Source organism: Pseudorca crassidens, chromosome 12, assembly GCF_039906515.1.
Source record: "Pseudorca crassidens isolate mPseCra1 chromosome 12, mPseCra1.hap1, whole genome shotgun sequence".
Lineage (NCBI taxonomy): Eukaryota > Metazoa > Chordata > Mammalia > Artiodactyla > Delphinidae > Pseudorca > Pseudorca crassidens.
Genome location: NC_090307.1, coordinates 41,478,390 through 41,494,749, shown reverse-complemented (window position 1 = coordinate 41,494,749; position 16,360 = coordinate 41,478,390). Strand labels below are relative to the sequence as shown.

General features: G+C 38.2%; 1 protein-coding gene across 1 annotated transcript in view; it reads right to left on the bottom strand.

Annotated features, from left to right (window-relative positions):
* Nucleotides 1-4,943: 4,943 nt before the first annotated feature.
* The window catches only part of RPRD1A (regulation of nuclear pre-mRNA domain containing 1A), a 72,910-nt gene continuing 61,493 nt past the window's right edge, over nucleotides 4,944-16,360 (bottom strand). Inside the window, exons 7-8 of the mRNA XM_067699318.1 lie at nucleotides 8,261-8,458; nucleotides 4,944-5,726 (exon numbers count right to left, since the gene is read on the bottom strand). Of these exons, the coding sequence (XP_067555419.1) occupies nucleotides 8,309-8,458 (150 nt within the window). The 3' untranslated portion in view covers nucleotides 4,944-5,726; nucleotides 8,261-8,308. The remainder of the gene's footprint in view (nucleotides 5,727-8,260; nucleotides 8,459-16,360) is intronic.

The following is a 16,360-nucleotide window of genomic DNA, read 5'->3' as shown; positions in this document are numbered from 1 at the left end:
TCCCACATACCGCGGAGCGGCTGGGCCCGTGAGCCATGGCCGCTGAGCCTGCGCGTCTGGAGCCTGTGCTCCGCAACCAGGGAGGCCACAACAGTGAGAGGCCCACGTACCGCAAACAAAACAAAACAAAACAAAACGCCCTTAAAAACACTTCCACTATATTAAAATAATTAGGTTTTCTGTTTACATATTATTTCTAAAACACTTCCACTATATTAAAATAATTAGGTTTTCTGTTTAAATATTATTTCTAAGTCATACATTTTGAAAAACATACTAGCCTTAAAAAAAAAAGCTCTAAGCCATGTTGCAAAACCTGCTGGTTAAGGAAAAATTATATTTTAACCAATCAATAAGCTCCATCATTAGTAGTTTGCTTTTTATTGGTTCCTGGTGGGAAAATTACACCCAACTAGTAAAAGAGCTTTATTCTGTTGATGTAAAACTTTACCACAATTGTAACTGCTCTGTCCATCAATGGACATAAAAGCAAGGAAGAAAAGACAAAGGAAATAGAAAGAAGTTAGTCTTTCTTCCTCATGCTAGCCAAGGTAGGGAGGGACAAGCAACTCTAACAGGGAGAATGCTAAGCACTAATGACTAGGATAGGGTATCAAGAACTATCAATTAGATAAAGGCACAAGGAACTGGACATGGACATGAAGTGTGCCCGAGGTCCTGCAGAGCTCAAATACCAGCTCAAAAAGAAGAATGAAAACTGAATTTCCCTCTGTTAAGCGGTCTAACAGTTCAAATCACAAAACCACAACCAAACCCACAAGCACCTTATGGCAGTTATCACTAAATTATGCAAAGACCCTTAAGAATCAAATAGCATTGTGAGCTCTCTGCTAGTAACTCAATCCCATAAGAGTATTACAAGATTTTATAACATAAATATCAAGAGCTGGAAAAAGGAAACACTAAATACTAATGTAATAATGTATTAATGTATGATTTAAACCTCAGAATTTCTTGTTTAACTTGTATTTCCATAAATAAACACGTTTTATTTTTAAAAAATATTTCTTTGTATATTTGAAATGACTTTAAGACAATCAACCAAACTAAACAATACCGATACAACTGATTTTTTCTAGATACATCTGAATAAGCTAATGGCTCTGCATAACAATTTCACTTAAATTAATTCAAAATTTCAATTTTTTACCTTTTCCATGATGCATAGAATTCAAATGTGAAATGTGTAATTCTAAAATTCACTTTAGTCATTCCATTTTAGTCAGTGATTCATTTACAAAAAGGGCAGTAAAATACAGTTTTCATTTTTGATGGCATCCAACAAGTTGGAAATAAAATCACAGGGACTTCAGCAATTAAAATGGCTAAACCTGTGGTGGTGTAATTATACCAAGGGCTAATCAGTCTTTTAGATAAGGCAGATAATGGTCAGAGCCCAGACTGCACTACTGTTTCTCCTTCACTCTACCCGCCTCAGAAGAATGACAAGAGATGCACTAGACAGAGAAATGAAATAAGAAAATATGGAGAAATTTGCCAGGGCAGACAGAGTGGGGTTCCTAAGAGTAGAAATAAGGCAGATAAAAAGCATTCCTTGGCTTGTCAGGAAAAGCACACTTTTTTACAATAGCTTTTGTTGGACCAAGTCCTTTTATTCCCTCTAAAGTTTTCCCATACTTGAGAATAAAGTGTTGAGGTAAGGTGTTGGATGCCTAGAACAGTGGTACCCAAAACAAACCTGGAACTTGAGTGTGCATTAGAATTACCTAGAGGGCTTGTTTAAAAGATACATTGCTGGTCCCCAGCCTTAGATTTTCTAATTCAGTAGGTCTGGAGCCTGAGACTTCAGCACTTCAAAGAAGTTCCCAGCTGAGGCTAATGCTGGCCTATGGAACCACTGGCTTGGAAAAAATATGCTAGTTTAAAAATAAAAGCAAGCTTTGGTCAATTCTAAAAATTGTTACTGTATCCATTCCCACTAGATTGTAAGTTTTTTGAGAGCAGCCATGCAGTTGAATAATCTCTGTATATCTCACAAGATTTAACACCATGCCTTAAACATAGGTATTCATTAAAATGTTGTCTAGACTATCCCTATCAATAGTTCATTCTAACTCTACTTCATTGATACTAATATAAATAATTGCTTTGAAAAAACCAATTGGAAATCAAAGCAGGGACTTGCACAGATATTTGTACACCCATGTTTATAGTCGTATTATTCACAATAGTCAAAAGGTGGAAGCAATCCAGGGTCCATCAACAGACGAATGGATAAACAAAATGTGGATAAACAAAATATCCATTGGATAAACAAAATATACCATTCTATATCTATACAATGGAATACTACTGAGCCTTAAAAAGGGAAATTCAAGGGCTTCCTTGGTGGCGCAGTGGTTAAGAATCCGCCTGCCAATGCAGGGGACACGGGTTCAAGCCCTGGTCTGGGATGATCCCACATGCCGCGGAGCAACTAAGCCCGTGAGTCACAACTACTGAGTCTGCGCTCTAGAGCCCACGTGCCACAACTACTGAGCCCGTGTGTCTCAACTACTGAAGCCCGTGCACCTAGAGCCCGTGCTCCGCAACAAGAGAAGCCACCTCAATGAGAGGCCCGCGCACTGCCACGAAGAGTAGCCCCGCTCGATGCAGCTAAAGAAAGCCCGAACAGCAACAAAGACCCAACGCAGCCAAAAATAAATTAATTAATTTTAAAAGAATGTCTGTGGTGAGAAACTTTATAAAAAAAAAAAAAAAGGAAATCCTGGGCTTCCCGGGTGGCGCAGTGGTTGAGAGTCCGCCTGCCGATGCAGGGGACACGAGTTCGTGCCCCGGTCCGGGAAGATCCCACATACCACGGAGTGGCTGGGCCCGTGAGCCATGGCCGCTGAGCCTGCGCGTCTGGAGCCTGTGCTCCGCAACCGGGAGAGGCCACAACAGTGAGAGGCCCGCGTACAGAAAAAAAAAAAAAAAAGTAAATCCTGACACATGATACAACATGAACGAACCTAGAGGAGATTATGCTAAGTTTAATAAGCCAAGCACAAAAGAACAAATATTTTATAATTCCACTTATATGAGGTACCTGGAGAAGTCAAATTCATAGAGACAGAAAGTAAAATGGCTGCAAGGGGCTGGAGAGAGAGGGAGTTATAGTTTAATGGGCAGAGTTTTAAATGGGGAAGATGAAAATGTTCTAAAGATGAATGGTGGTGATGGTTGCACAACAGTGTTAATCATCAATGTATTGAATGCCAGAGTACACTTTACAATGGTGCATTTTATGTTACATACATTTTACCTCAATAAAAACAACACACAAGACAACTGCGTATAATATCTTTTCAAAAGCCCCCCTCCTTCACCACACTTCTAGCTAAGATGTTACTTTTTAATTTGAATATTTGCATGTTATAATTTCACTATAACTTCACGTTATGCAAAATGTGGATATGGTGATGATGGAGCTGCTACACAACGTATCAGTATAACAGGCAGCACTATGAAGTGGTTCAGAAGCACAGGCTCAGAGTCAGACTTGGAGCTGGGTCTGAATCCCAGCTTCACCATCTGACTTGCTCAGGGTCACACAGAATTTACACTGTGTCTTAGCTTCCCCATATGTAAAACTAGAATAATCAGAGCATCTATCGCAAAGGATATGTGAAGTGCTTAGAGCAGCCCTGGTGTACAGGAAGTACCATAAATGCGTGACCTACCATCACTGTATGTTATAGACCATAATTTGCTTTGCAGGGCATTGTTTCTCAAAGTACAGTCAAGAATTACCTGCATCAGAATCATCTTGGTAGCTTGTTTAAAATGCAGATTTCCAAATCTATCCCAAATCTTCAGAAACAGAATCTCTGGATGCAGGTCCCACTGTATAAAATCTACTGCTGCAAGGGGGGAAGATTGGAATGGGAATGGGAATGGGAAGCACCCGGATACAGATAAAGTGACCAGAGGCCATCCAGAATGGAAAACCAGGGGCACTAGCCTAAGGACTAGACCTCCCAGACTTTCTAGATAAGAATCACAGAGAATTCTGATTCAGGAGGTATGTGCCCTTTTTGCAAACGTCCCAAGTGAGTCTTATAAAAGGAGTTTGGCAAACACTGCCCTAGAGATTCCCTCAGATTTCTAGTATTTTCCAATTCTGCTTTAAATTCAAGATGTGGTGAGAGGACCTGTACTCCAGGGATTTCAAGGTACCAAGTGAATCTGTTCACTCAAAAGCACTACTGGGCTTCCCTGGTGGCGCAGTGGTTGAGAGTCCGCCTGCCGATGCAGAGGACACGGGTTCGTGCCCCGGTCCAGGAAGATCCCACATGATGCGGAGCAGCTGGGCCCGTGAGCCATGGCCGCTGAGCCTGTGCGTCCGGAGCCTGTGCTCTGCAACAGGAGAGGCCACAACAGTGAGAGGCCCGCGTACCGCAAAAAAAAAAGAAAGAAAAAAAGCACTATTTATTTCTGTGCAGTAGGTCACAAAACAAGATATGGTCTCGTTCTCTGCCCAAAGGAACCTGCTATATACGGAACTGTAAAACCCATACTTTATTATCTTATTACTTGGAATTGCCTGAAATTACCTGGAATTTTAAATCATGAAGCAAGTCACGGACTTGAAAGTTACTCTAGAGCAGCGGTTGTCAAAATGTGGTCCCTAAACTCAGTGGCATTAGCATCAAATTGTTAGAAATGTAAACTATCAGGCCTTATCCCAGAACCTCTGGGGGTGGGGCCCAGCAACCTATAGCTTAATAAGCCCTCCAGGTGATTCGGATGTTCGCTCAAGTTCGGTTCCCATTGACCATGCAAATAGAATCTCCTTTGGCAGTTTCTCCACGGTAATATTGCTGGACACTTCCAGTACTTTGTTTCCCTCCCAGTCCATCAATGTCTCCCTCCCCACCCCATATCCAATTAAACAAATTCACAAAAATAATCTACACATCTCAAAAAGAACGTAAAACTTTATTAAGAACATCTTATATTTTCATCAGATACCACCAAAGAAAAAGGGGTAAAGAAATAGGGAAACTTCATCTTCCCGTGTGCTACTGCCACCTCAGAACAGACTCATGTGTGGATGGCTGGAATTACAGATGGCAACAAATGCTCTGTATAAATAAATTCAGTAAGTAACACAATGCTCCCTTTCTATACAGAGAAGAATTGGATTTACACTTTAAAAAGCTTTGATACAGTGCAACAACTATTAAACAAGACTACATCTTAGGAGCTACTTCTTAATAGAAATCAAAGCAGTATAGAGCTTTATGTTATTTCATATAATATAAATTTTTTGAATGGAAAATTCAGGAAGGACATTCTAACTTTCCTTATTAATTTGTACTTTTGAGTGTTTTCTTTCTAAAGATTTCTCAGAACCTGTTCAATAATGATAATAGATGAGTTGCTCATCTACAGTGACAATTGACAACCTAGGTTTGTTATTTTAATTTTACAAATCAAGATGACAAGGTCATCCCGGCTGTTGCTGACCCTGAAGGAGTTCTTACAGAAAAACCCTGACGCAGAGTGTATGTGAGAAGAGGTACCAAAATAGCTGCACCTGGACTGGTTTTCATAGAAAGGGAGGTTGGCTATTAAGCACAGCTCATTTTCTCAGACTCCCGGGTTCCCCCATGTGGTTCTTTTACTTACTGTAATGATGGAAGGAGCAGAGGGAACACCAGGGAATCTGTTCAAACTGCCACTCCAGACAGCTCTCTGCACTGTTTGTGGAGAAAAGAGTGATGGTATCCATTCAAACCAAAATACCCCTACTGCAAGTATGGTGACATGCTTTTCTCCTGAGGGGCCAGGCCAAGCTGCACTCAAAAATGCATGATTTGCCTCACGTACACAGTGAAGAAAATGCTCATGATTCAGAATCTGGTATTATAGTACCCCCAGCTAGCCCCATTTCTTGAGAAAATGTAGTCTCCCTTTTAGAAAGGAAAGCTATTTACTGCTAAGGCTTACCATGTTAATTATCATAAGGCTGAAAACATAACTTCTAAACCAGACCATATCATTTGTGTTTACAGTCAGTAAATCAACCAACAACTGAAGGTTTGTGGAGGACTGGTCAAAGGGTGAAATTGGGAGTAGGATTCAGGTTGAGTACTATCACTTATCACAAATTGCATCAAGCTCTTTAAAAAATAATGCGTTTTTATCATAAATATTTAGAGCAGATACTGGCATTAAAATCAGTATCTATGTCAGAAGTCTGTCTTAAATGGTGAAAATATTTCAACAAACTTCTAATAGGTTTCAAATCTTCCCAGGAGTACATAGTTTATAAATTAGTTTTAAATGGAAAAAATGCATTTTGAATAGATAAATCAACACTTCAGCAGATCATAAATAAGGTCAAGATGCTGAAAATAAATTAATACACAAGATTTTGCTTTCACTTTAACAAAAATTAACTTATGTGGCATACTTTTACAACAGGTATAACCAGGTTTTAATAATTGTGCGTTGGTTACACCCTCCACCACCATGCTGAATCTTTTTCTTACATATCCTACACCTAGGGACAGAAGTACACAAGACAGACATACACCCCAATGTGTAAGTCTGGCTGCTACACACCATTTTCTTAGTGACGTTACAAATGTTGGTCAGGATCTACTACCAGTAATTTGTCAACCACATTACAAGTTAAGTACATTCATGGTTAAGTGGATTAGATTCCTGGGTGAGCTTTCTGTGGTAGTGTTCACAGGGAATCTAATTACTACCGTTCCTGTGAAAAAATGTGCCCCGAGTCCCAAAAGTTGACTAAAAAACTTTGGAATATAAGCCATATGTGGGAACTACTTCTCTGTGTGTCTGTTTCTGAGAGGTCAAACTGTTAAAAGCACTGTTCCCAAAACTACTGGCTACCAAAAATAAATATTTGTCTTCTCCTTCACATATAAATTCATTTTAGCTATAATCTCTAATACTGAGAAAGAGTGAAGCCATTCAGACTAGTGAGACATAACTGGCTTGTGGGATCTAAAAGATGTTTTATTGACTATCTCAGTTGAATCTTCTTACAACGAAAAGAAAAATTTCTAATATGTAAAGTAATGAATGAAAAAAACGTTCATCCTAAGTCATCACTGAGTACAAAATCCACAGCTTAACAATGTGATTTAAAGAGAAAGCAGGAGAGCATGCAACTGCTCTAACACACAGGGTTAGAAATAAAAGGTAAAAAAAAAGTACATTTGTTTTGGTAATTCTAAATATACAAATATAATATTTACCAGATCTACCCTGTAGTGTAGCACTGCTTAATTTCCAAATATACAGTCATTCAAAAACCTTAAGGAAACATTAATAATGTTCCAGGCTACTTTACTGAACATTAATGAATATTGTGTTCTTGAGATATTAAAGCTAAAAATACTATTGTTTTTAAAGTTAAATGGCTAAGAGAATAATAAAGTATCATTATTTTACACTTCTTTTAATCCCACAGATGGCTTTGTGTTAAAGGGATCAATTATGTTAAAAGGAGCCTGATTTGACAACTAGAAATCAGTTCTAGAATCAGAGTTGTTCTCTTGGTACAGTGTCAAAATTCATAACATTTCCAAAGCATTTTCATATTAATCTATCCAAATAATAATAAACAGTTTATTCAAGGGGGTCCCTATTTAACACTCCTTTTATTCTACACTGTGGCAGTTGGAATGGAACCCTTATAGTACTATTGTGGAAAAGTTCTCTAGGTTCTGATCTGACTCTCAAAATGACATCCATATTTACTGTTAAATTACTGACCTCTAGGAAATAGGAATCAAAGGCATTGAGAGGCACAGAACTGATATTTTGGTTGGGGAGAAGGATGAAAATTAAGTTGGAACACTTAGTCCCTTCTACAATCAAGTCCTAACTATACCATAATAAATTCTCAACAAACTCCTCATTAGTTCTTACTCTTTAGGAATTACATACTATACAGTGATTAGATACTGAAGAAAATAAAGAAAATCATTTGAAAATACATGAAGAAATAGAAACATGGAATTTCTCACAAGGCCCTGAATCAAAAAAATTTACAAAAAGATCTTTTGAAAATAATCACTATTTGTGAGCTTATTAATACACAGAGATTCACGTTGTTTAAACTAAGTCATGTTAACTTACCAATAAAATAGTAAACAAACCAACATTTTAAACAATTATATAAATTACTTATTTCTTTTTGTTAATGTCACTCTCTCAACAATATACAAAAATAACACTACAGGACTATCCACCTAACCTGTCTCCATCTCTTGCAAAGTCCTGGGCCCTGGAAAGAGACTGGTCATCAATCTTCACTGTAGATGTCCCCCGCAAAGGGCAGGTGCATGTGGCTGCCAGTAACATTGGGCAATCGAGATAAGTCCGGCAGGCTCTGGATCCGGGACCTGAGTTCTTTTCGCACCAGGGAAACTCTGGCTAACTTGCGCTTGTATTCCTGTAACATCAAACCACTCTCATTAGCATTTCTGGGAGTTCAGAGAAGAGCTATCTAGCTTATCTAGCTAATGCTCTACATTAAATCTGGTAAAACATTCAGTTTATGCTGAATAACGAGATTATAATGTGAGCTTTAGGATCAAAAGAGGGACTTGGGAAATACTCAAGTAGGTAAACTCATTATTATGAAAAATCACAATCGTAAGCGCTTGTTTCACACTTGTAAAGAGACGACTAAAGTATTAATATACTTAACCACAGCATATAAGATTTTCAGGTATACAGGAGCTTGGATAAGAAAAAGTATATATTTATTTTCACAAACTTAAACTGAAATTTAGCACTGTTTTCAATTCTGAATGTTGGCAGCAGACCACAGGAGCATTATCAGTATCTGTGAGTTTAATAGAAACCAGTTGCTTCAATATTACTTTACAGTTTTTCACATCTATCTTAAAATATTGTTTACATTTATGACTACTTTGAAATTATTAGACCAACTGCTACATGTAATTTAATGTATCAGTAAAGAAGCATATATTACTGTACTTTTATTATTTCAATAAGCTCTACTTCAATATAACTTGTTTCCATTGTAATGCTATGCATTTTATTTTCTATATTTAAAATATTTAACTTGAGAAGGGGTCCAAGGCTTTGCCAGATCACCAAAGGATTACAATGCCACAGAAAGAAGGTTAGGAAACCCTGCAAACAGCAGCCTAAGGAGTCAGAGACTGGAAACTAATTAAGATCATGTTTGGCTTAGGGGGAAACAGCCCCTTCTCTGTAGTAGAAATATCTTTTAACTGAAGTTTCCAGACTTCAACAAGGAGAGAGGACCCTTCTTTACTCCATCACCTAGCAGAGGTGGGATGTGAAGACGGGAACCTAGAAAGTGGGTATTATTCCCTCTATAAAGCCTACAGTCCTCTTCTTCCCTCTGACCGAGGGTGATCTCAAGACAGACCAGGTGAGTGATAAGCTTTCATCTGGGGTAGAGGGTCTCTCCACAAAGGGCTCTCTCCACAGAGCCCTTCTTCTTTAGCTGTTTCTCAACTCTGACTGAATCACCTAGGAAATTTTTGAAGAAACTCAGAATTTTCAAGAGAACTCCAGCCTCACTATCAATTAAATGAGAATCTCTGGCAGTGGATCCAGAGCTCTCAAATTTTGTAAAATCTCCCCCAAAGGATGCTAATACACAGCCAATTTGTGAGCTACTTCTCTACGGTTTTTCTGTCTAAAATGAAATCAGTTAGCAAACTTTGTGTTACTGAGCCTCCTCTTTTAAAGAATAACTAAACCTGGGGAAAGGAGTTTGTCAGAATTACTATATCGCAACTGCTCTAAGGGAAAGGAGAAGATTTCTGAAGCATGGGGAACTGGGCACAATGGCAGACAAAGCAGACAAGGTTGAAAGCTGGACATGTTCTAGGAGAGCTTTGGGCACACAAGAGAGGGGTCAATCTTTGCCATGTCTGCCTGTTCCTGAATTTCTAATCCATCATGAAGATCAAGGTTGAGTAAAAGAGAGTTTAATTGGGATCTATAACCTCAAGGTAAGATTTTCCTGTTCCCTTTTCCCCTTTGCCAGTGACACACTGGAACATCAGGTAGGTTTCAGCATAACAGCTCGGAGTGGCAAACAAAAGAGAAGCACCAGAGTATTTCATTCTAGATGCATACTCTTCAGTCGGATCTCCACACACATCTCATTTAGCATACGTGTCTTCCTCAGCACATGCTGATAGGGGGGCAAACACATATCTCCATCTGTCCCTCTGTTCTTACTAAATCATTCTCTAATAAGTAACACCTAAAGTACTCTGGGGTCAGCATGACATAGCCAGATGCTGTTCAAACATGCTCAGAGGTAATTACTCTCTGCTCCTCTCGAGGCTAGATGTTTTGAGAAATGTCTTATGTGCCTTTAGTGGTCATTACTGCTCACCCTAATTTCTAGTTTCTAGCATCCAGATAGGCTGTACTTCAATTATTAAGGTTTATATTAATCCTTTGATTCAAAGGATCTGTGGCAATTATTGATAAAAGCCTTCTACCAATTGGCAACACTGCATACAAGAAATTTGGTAAACATAATCAAAAGCTGCCATTTATTGAATGCCCATAATATGCCACACATTAAAATACGAACTCATTTAATCCTTTCAATAATCCTGTGAGAAGAGTGATTATCCTTCATAAGCGAGTAAAATCGTGCTTTACTATATTAGGAACAAAAGTAGTAATCAAAAGCTTTCTGCTACTGTCACAGGCAGACTTTCATCTGAAAGACAAAAGATTTAAGTAGCCCTGGTTAACTATTTGATGTTAGCCTGAAGAAAAAACCAGATGAAACCTGACGAACTACCCAATTCTATGATCCAGGCCATAGTCCCAAAACTTTTCAATTGCCTCACTGGTGGTCTAGAAAGAGGCTCCAAGATTCCACAAGTTGGCTTCCTATGGCAACAATGCTTACAATAAGATATGTATATTGTTTTGATTCTGATGTACAATAATGATAGTAATTCTCTTAGGTCAGAATCATCACAGCATCATGAATGCACACCTTTAGAAAAATGTTGTTGACTGTCTATTTACAATCCTCCTCTCTGCCCTACAAGACTGGGAGTGTTGTGATGGCAGTCCCCAGCATATGGCTAGTATATATTTATTAAGCGCTGGAGATAACAGTGTTAAACAAAACAGATGAGGTCTCTTGCCTTTACAAAGCTAACATTTCAGGGGGAAGGAGGCATAAAAAAACATAAATATCAATATTATTTCAGGTATAAATGAAGAAAATAAAGTTGAGCAATAGGAGAATAAAATACAGCCATGTGGGGGGGGGGCGGGGAATTCAAGGCTACTTTACAAGTAAACAAAAAAAGAGAGGATTAAGGGTTCAAAAATTTTAAGTTTAAGAGCCTGAGGGCGCCCTTCTGCTCAGCCCCACTCCGTGAAACGCAGGCTCTACCTTAGATGCAGAAGCTGAGAATACTGGAGCACGGATAACCCTTGCCCCCAATTCAGGAGGTGGTGGTCTTCACGAGAAGAGGCAAGCCAAGAGGAACACAGGCTCCTGCACCCCCTCCCTTCACCAACGGCTCAGCTCCTATAGCAGGGGCATCACTTAAAGAAAAGCTTGCCATTGTCCCACTCCTAGTTCCACAGACCTGACTCAAAGATTTTGCATGAGAAACATGTAATAAAACAGATAGCGCCCTCCTGGTATCAGAACAAATATCTAACACTGACCTCAAAACAAAATCAGTGTCTGGAAGAGATACCTGCACTCCCATGTTCATCGCAGCATTATTCACAATAGCCAAGATATGGAAGAAACCCAACTCTTTGTCAACAGGTGAATGGATAAAGACATGGTACATATATACAATGGAATATTCAGCTATGAGAATGAGGAAATTCTGTCATTTGCAACAACCTGCACAAACCTATAAGACATTATGTTAACTGAAATTAGCCAGACAGAGAAAGACAAATACTATATAATCTCACTTATATGTGGACCCTTAAAAAAAAGATGAACTCACAGAAACAGAAAATGATGGTGACCAGGGACTGGGGTGGAGCGGGGGTGGGAGATGGGGAGATACTGGTCAAAAGGTACAAGCCTTCAGTTATAAAATGAATATGCTCTGGGGATCTAATGTACAGATGGTGATTATAGTTAATAATACTGTGTTGTACACTTGTACACTTGATACACTGCTAAGAGAGTAGACCTTGTGTTCTCATCACCAAAGTAGCCATTGATGAATATATTAATTAACCTGGTTGTGGTAATCATTTCACAAATACATGTGTTAAATCATCCCATCGTAGACTTTAAATATATACAATTTTATGTGCCAATTTTACTTCAATAAAGCTGGAGTGGGAGAAAAGAAATATCTCTTTTTATTCTCAGTAAACCAGAAAAATTACCCTAAGCATGAAAGAGAAAACACAAACGTGGACCCAGTGGCATGCATGTATCAGGGAAAGTCAAAGGTGTGATAGTCTAATCTGATAAACACATCAATAGGTAAGGCCACTACATAAGTCTCTTTCAGTGTTCTCATTCTTTTCTAACTAAACCTGCATTTTGCAAAAACAGCTTTCAAAAGACTTATTTTGTGTTTTAACCTAAATAACCTTTTTTTTTTCCTAAAAGAATTTAGCTCTGTTCCAGTCCCAAAGAAGGGGAAGGACCTAATCTTAAGTTTTTAAAAAGAACTGCTGAAAAGCCAAAGCATTAAAAAATTAAGCCCCTTCCCTCAGCAATACTGAACTGCTTTTACTGCAAAGGTATCGTGCTCTGACTAGTCTGTGTATTTAAAAGTCTTTTTTTTAATTTTAATTTTTTAATTGAAGTATAGTTGATTTACAATGTTTCAGATGTACAGGAAAAGTGGTTCAGTTATATATAATATATATTTAAAGAATATATCTATATATATTCTTTTAGATTCTTTTCCATTATAGGTTATTACAAGATATTGAATATAGTTCCCTGTGCCATAGAGTAGGTCCTTGTTATCTATTTTATATATAGTAGTCTGTATCTGTTAATCTCGAATTCCAAATTTATCCCTCCCGCCCTGTCCCCTTTGGTCTCTTTCTTCTTTTGTTCTCTTCTCCTGTGATCTGATGACTATTTTTAGTGTTGTTTGGATCCCTTCTTTTTCGTGTTTATATGTATTATAGATTTTCTGGTTTGTGGTTACCTTGAGGTTTTGTAATAGAAGTCTATATATATACGTGATTGCTCTAAGTTGCTGATCTTTTAATTTCAAATGCATTTAAAAATACCCTGCATTTGTACTCTCCTCCCCTCACAATTACTGTTTTTGATATATTTTACATCTTGTTTTGTGCATCCCTTACCTCCTTATTGTGGACGGATAATTTTACTACTTTTGTCTAACTTCCCTACTAGCTTTGTGTATGGATGATTTCCTACCTTTACTGTATGTTCGCCTTTATCTGTGAGCTTTTTCATTCTGTAATTTTGTTTCTAGTTGTGGCCTTTTCTTTTTTACCCAGAGAGTTCCATTAACAGCCGTAAAGCTGGTGCTGAAATCTTTTACCTGTTACTTGTCTGTAAAGCTTTCGATTTCTCCATCAAATCTGAATGAGAGTCTTGCTGGGTAGAGTATTCTTGGTTGTAGGTTCTTCCCTTTTGTCACTTTAAATGCATCATGCCACTCCTTTCTGGCCTGCGGAATTTCTGCTGAAAGATCAGCTGCCACTTTGGGAACCAATGCTTCACCTCATTTCCTGTTGACTGTTTACATGAGTCATTTTACTTCTCCCTCACTATTCTCCCCTCATTCAACAAGGTCTGTATTTTTGTTCTTAATTTACTTGCCAGTATCACCACCACCACCACCCTAAAACTGCAAATCCTCGTCTGACTATATTTCAACATTAATGAATCAGGAGGTGTTATCTATCTTGTGTGCAGTTAGAGTGGGTTAGAGCTAGGTTGAAATCTGAACCACCACTAGAAATGCTTTTCTTTACAGCTAATGTTGAGTATACATTGTGTCCAAATCTCCATTTTACAAGACCTATTTTAAGACCAAACTTTGCCACAGAAACTTTTCCTACTTTAGTTTCACACTAACTTCCTATGATCTGCTACTATTCAAGTTATTTCTGAACTTAAATACTACTATACTGTTTTCTAGTTTTCATAATTAGGGGGAAACACACTTTGTGTGTATCTATATTCCTTACAGTGTTCAGCAGAACACTGGGTGTGAAGAGGTCCCCAGTCGATTCTCCTGGGCATTAGGTCAAAAGATCTGGATACAAGTACCACCTCCTCAATTTACTACCTGTAATCTTAGGCAAGGGCACCCTAAGATTATCTAAGCCTCAGCTGCTTCCTTTGTAAAATATGGGTATCTATTTTATTGGGCTGTGAGGCTTAAATAAGTTAATGTGGAAGTTTTCAAATTATGAAGTGCCACAGAACTGCAGTTATCATTCGGGGATGGTATCAGAACCATCTTGCACCAAAAACAGCTAAGAGGATAAATTTCCTAAAATTTGGAGTTCTTATTCATTTTAGGGCTGATCCAGATACAGTTGTTCTAATATTTCAGTTGCTTAAATAGCTTAACTATTTCTGAATTTAAATAAATAAATATATATATATATATAGGGGCTGCCATTACCTTGCACATGCTACTAATAATTCTGCTCTCTTCTCTCATACATGACTCTGAATTAAAAAAAAAACTGGGAGAAATTCAACTATACCCACATGTGCATCTTTAGTGGCCATTAAGGGCTATGGTCAACAATTTCAAGCATCATGCCTACCATATTACTGCCCCTTCCTTCCTACCCACTTCCTGAGAGACAGCTGCTGCAGCAGAAAGAGGAATATATCAAGCTAGGAAGCCCAATTCTGATTCTAGTGAGCAAGCTGTGTAGCTTTTGTAGGAATCAAGTTTGAGTGTAATCCAGATTCCGGAATGCTCTGAAAACAAGGCTTTGATAATGCATTCTCTCTCACTTTTCATTTGTGAAATCAATGTTTAGGGTGCCTTTCAAGTATAACAATATGGGCTGGACAACCCCCAGTTTTAAAAGACATATGAGGATATTTTTTTCAGCCAAAAAAACATGGACATCCTAGTATTAAAGACTTTCTCCGGGCTTCCCTGGTGGCGCAGTGGTTGATAGTCCGCCTGCCGATGCAGGCGACACGGCTTCGTGCCCCGGTCCGGGAAGATCCCACATGCCGCGGAGCGGCTGGGCCCGTGAGTCATGGCCGCTGAACCTGCGCGTCTGGAGCCTGTGCTCCGCAAAGGGAGAGGCCACAACAGTGAGAGGCCCGCGTACCGCACAAAAAAAATAAAATAAAATAAAATAAAATAAAGATTTTCTCCACAATAGCATTTCTTAAAGATGGAGTGATGTAGTATTTCCATACGACATCTTATTTCCATAGTATTCCACAAGCTGTATCTATGCAAACACCTAAGCAATTTAATTTCTCCCTTTATATCTCACTATATGTATTCTTAGTCTGAAATCTGGTTGATTCAGTTTTGGCTACTTAAAATTTACCTGTTACATCATTTTTAATCAGTCGTCATAGTAACTACATGTTTGAGAATAAAATAAGTTGGTCCTTGGGTCACAAAAGCACAAATTAACGTTGAAGGTGGAGCTAGTTATCTTCATTCAAAATAGTTATCAAGACATAATCTTCAGAACATATTATAGAACCCCTTAGGTTGATGGTAATCTTCATAATCCTGGTTCATTTTATTTGTTCTTCTGCAGACCCCTAAATGGTTTTGTTCTTTGATATGTATTTCATTATGTCTTCTGCCTCTCTTTAAATGTTAACAAGTCTTCCTTAAGTGACTTTCTTCAATGTAACTATTTAGAAGCTCTGATTCTCATTTTTCAGGATCCACCATAATTTACTTCATTTTGCTTACCCTGGGGTTGGGGCTCTTTGCTAGATTAGACAGGAAAAGTTAATTGAAGTATCAATCAATATTTTAAAAATACCACTTATTTTCTTAAAGGCGGCCAAGAAATTCCATGATGTCAGGGAGATTAGTCAAGTCTGTTGCCATCTCCAGGTAACAGAGTGTAAAGCAGGTAAAGATCTCAGTGATTTGCCCTAACTTGTCTTCTAGAAAACAAATACCCAAACTTAGCTTGGGATCTAGTCCTGCAATTGTTAAAAACTATTGTATATATAATTAAAGTATTTTAAAAGTAAAATATCAAATCCTTTCTCATTTCTTTTCACATTATCCCACACATCTCTGATGGAACCATTTTTCCTTGACCAACTGCAGAAAAGTTACCTTTTAGTGGGAAATACTTCAGTGTAAATGAATGTCATCTAACAGAC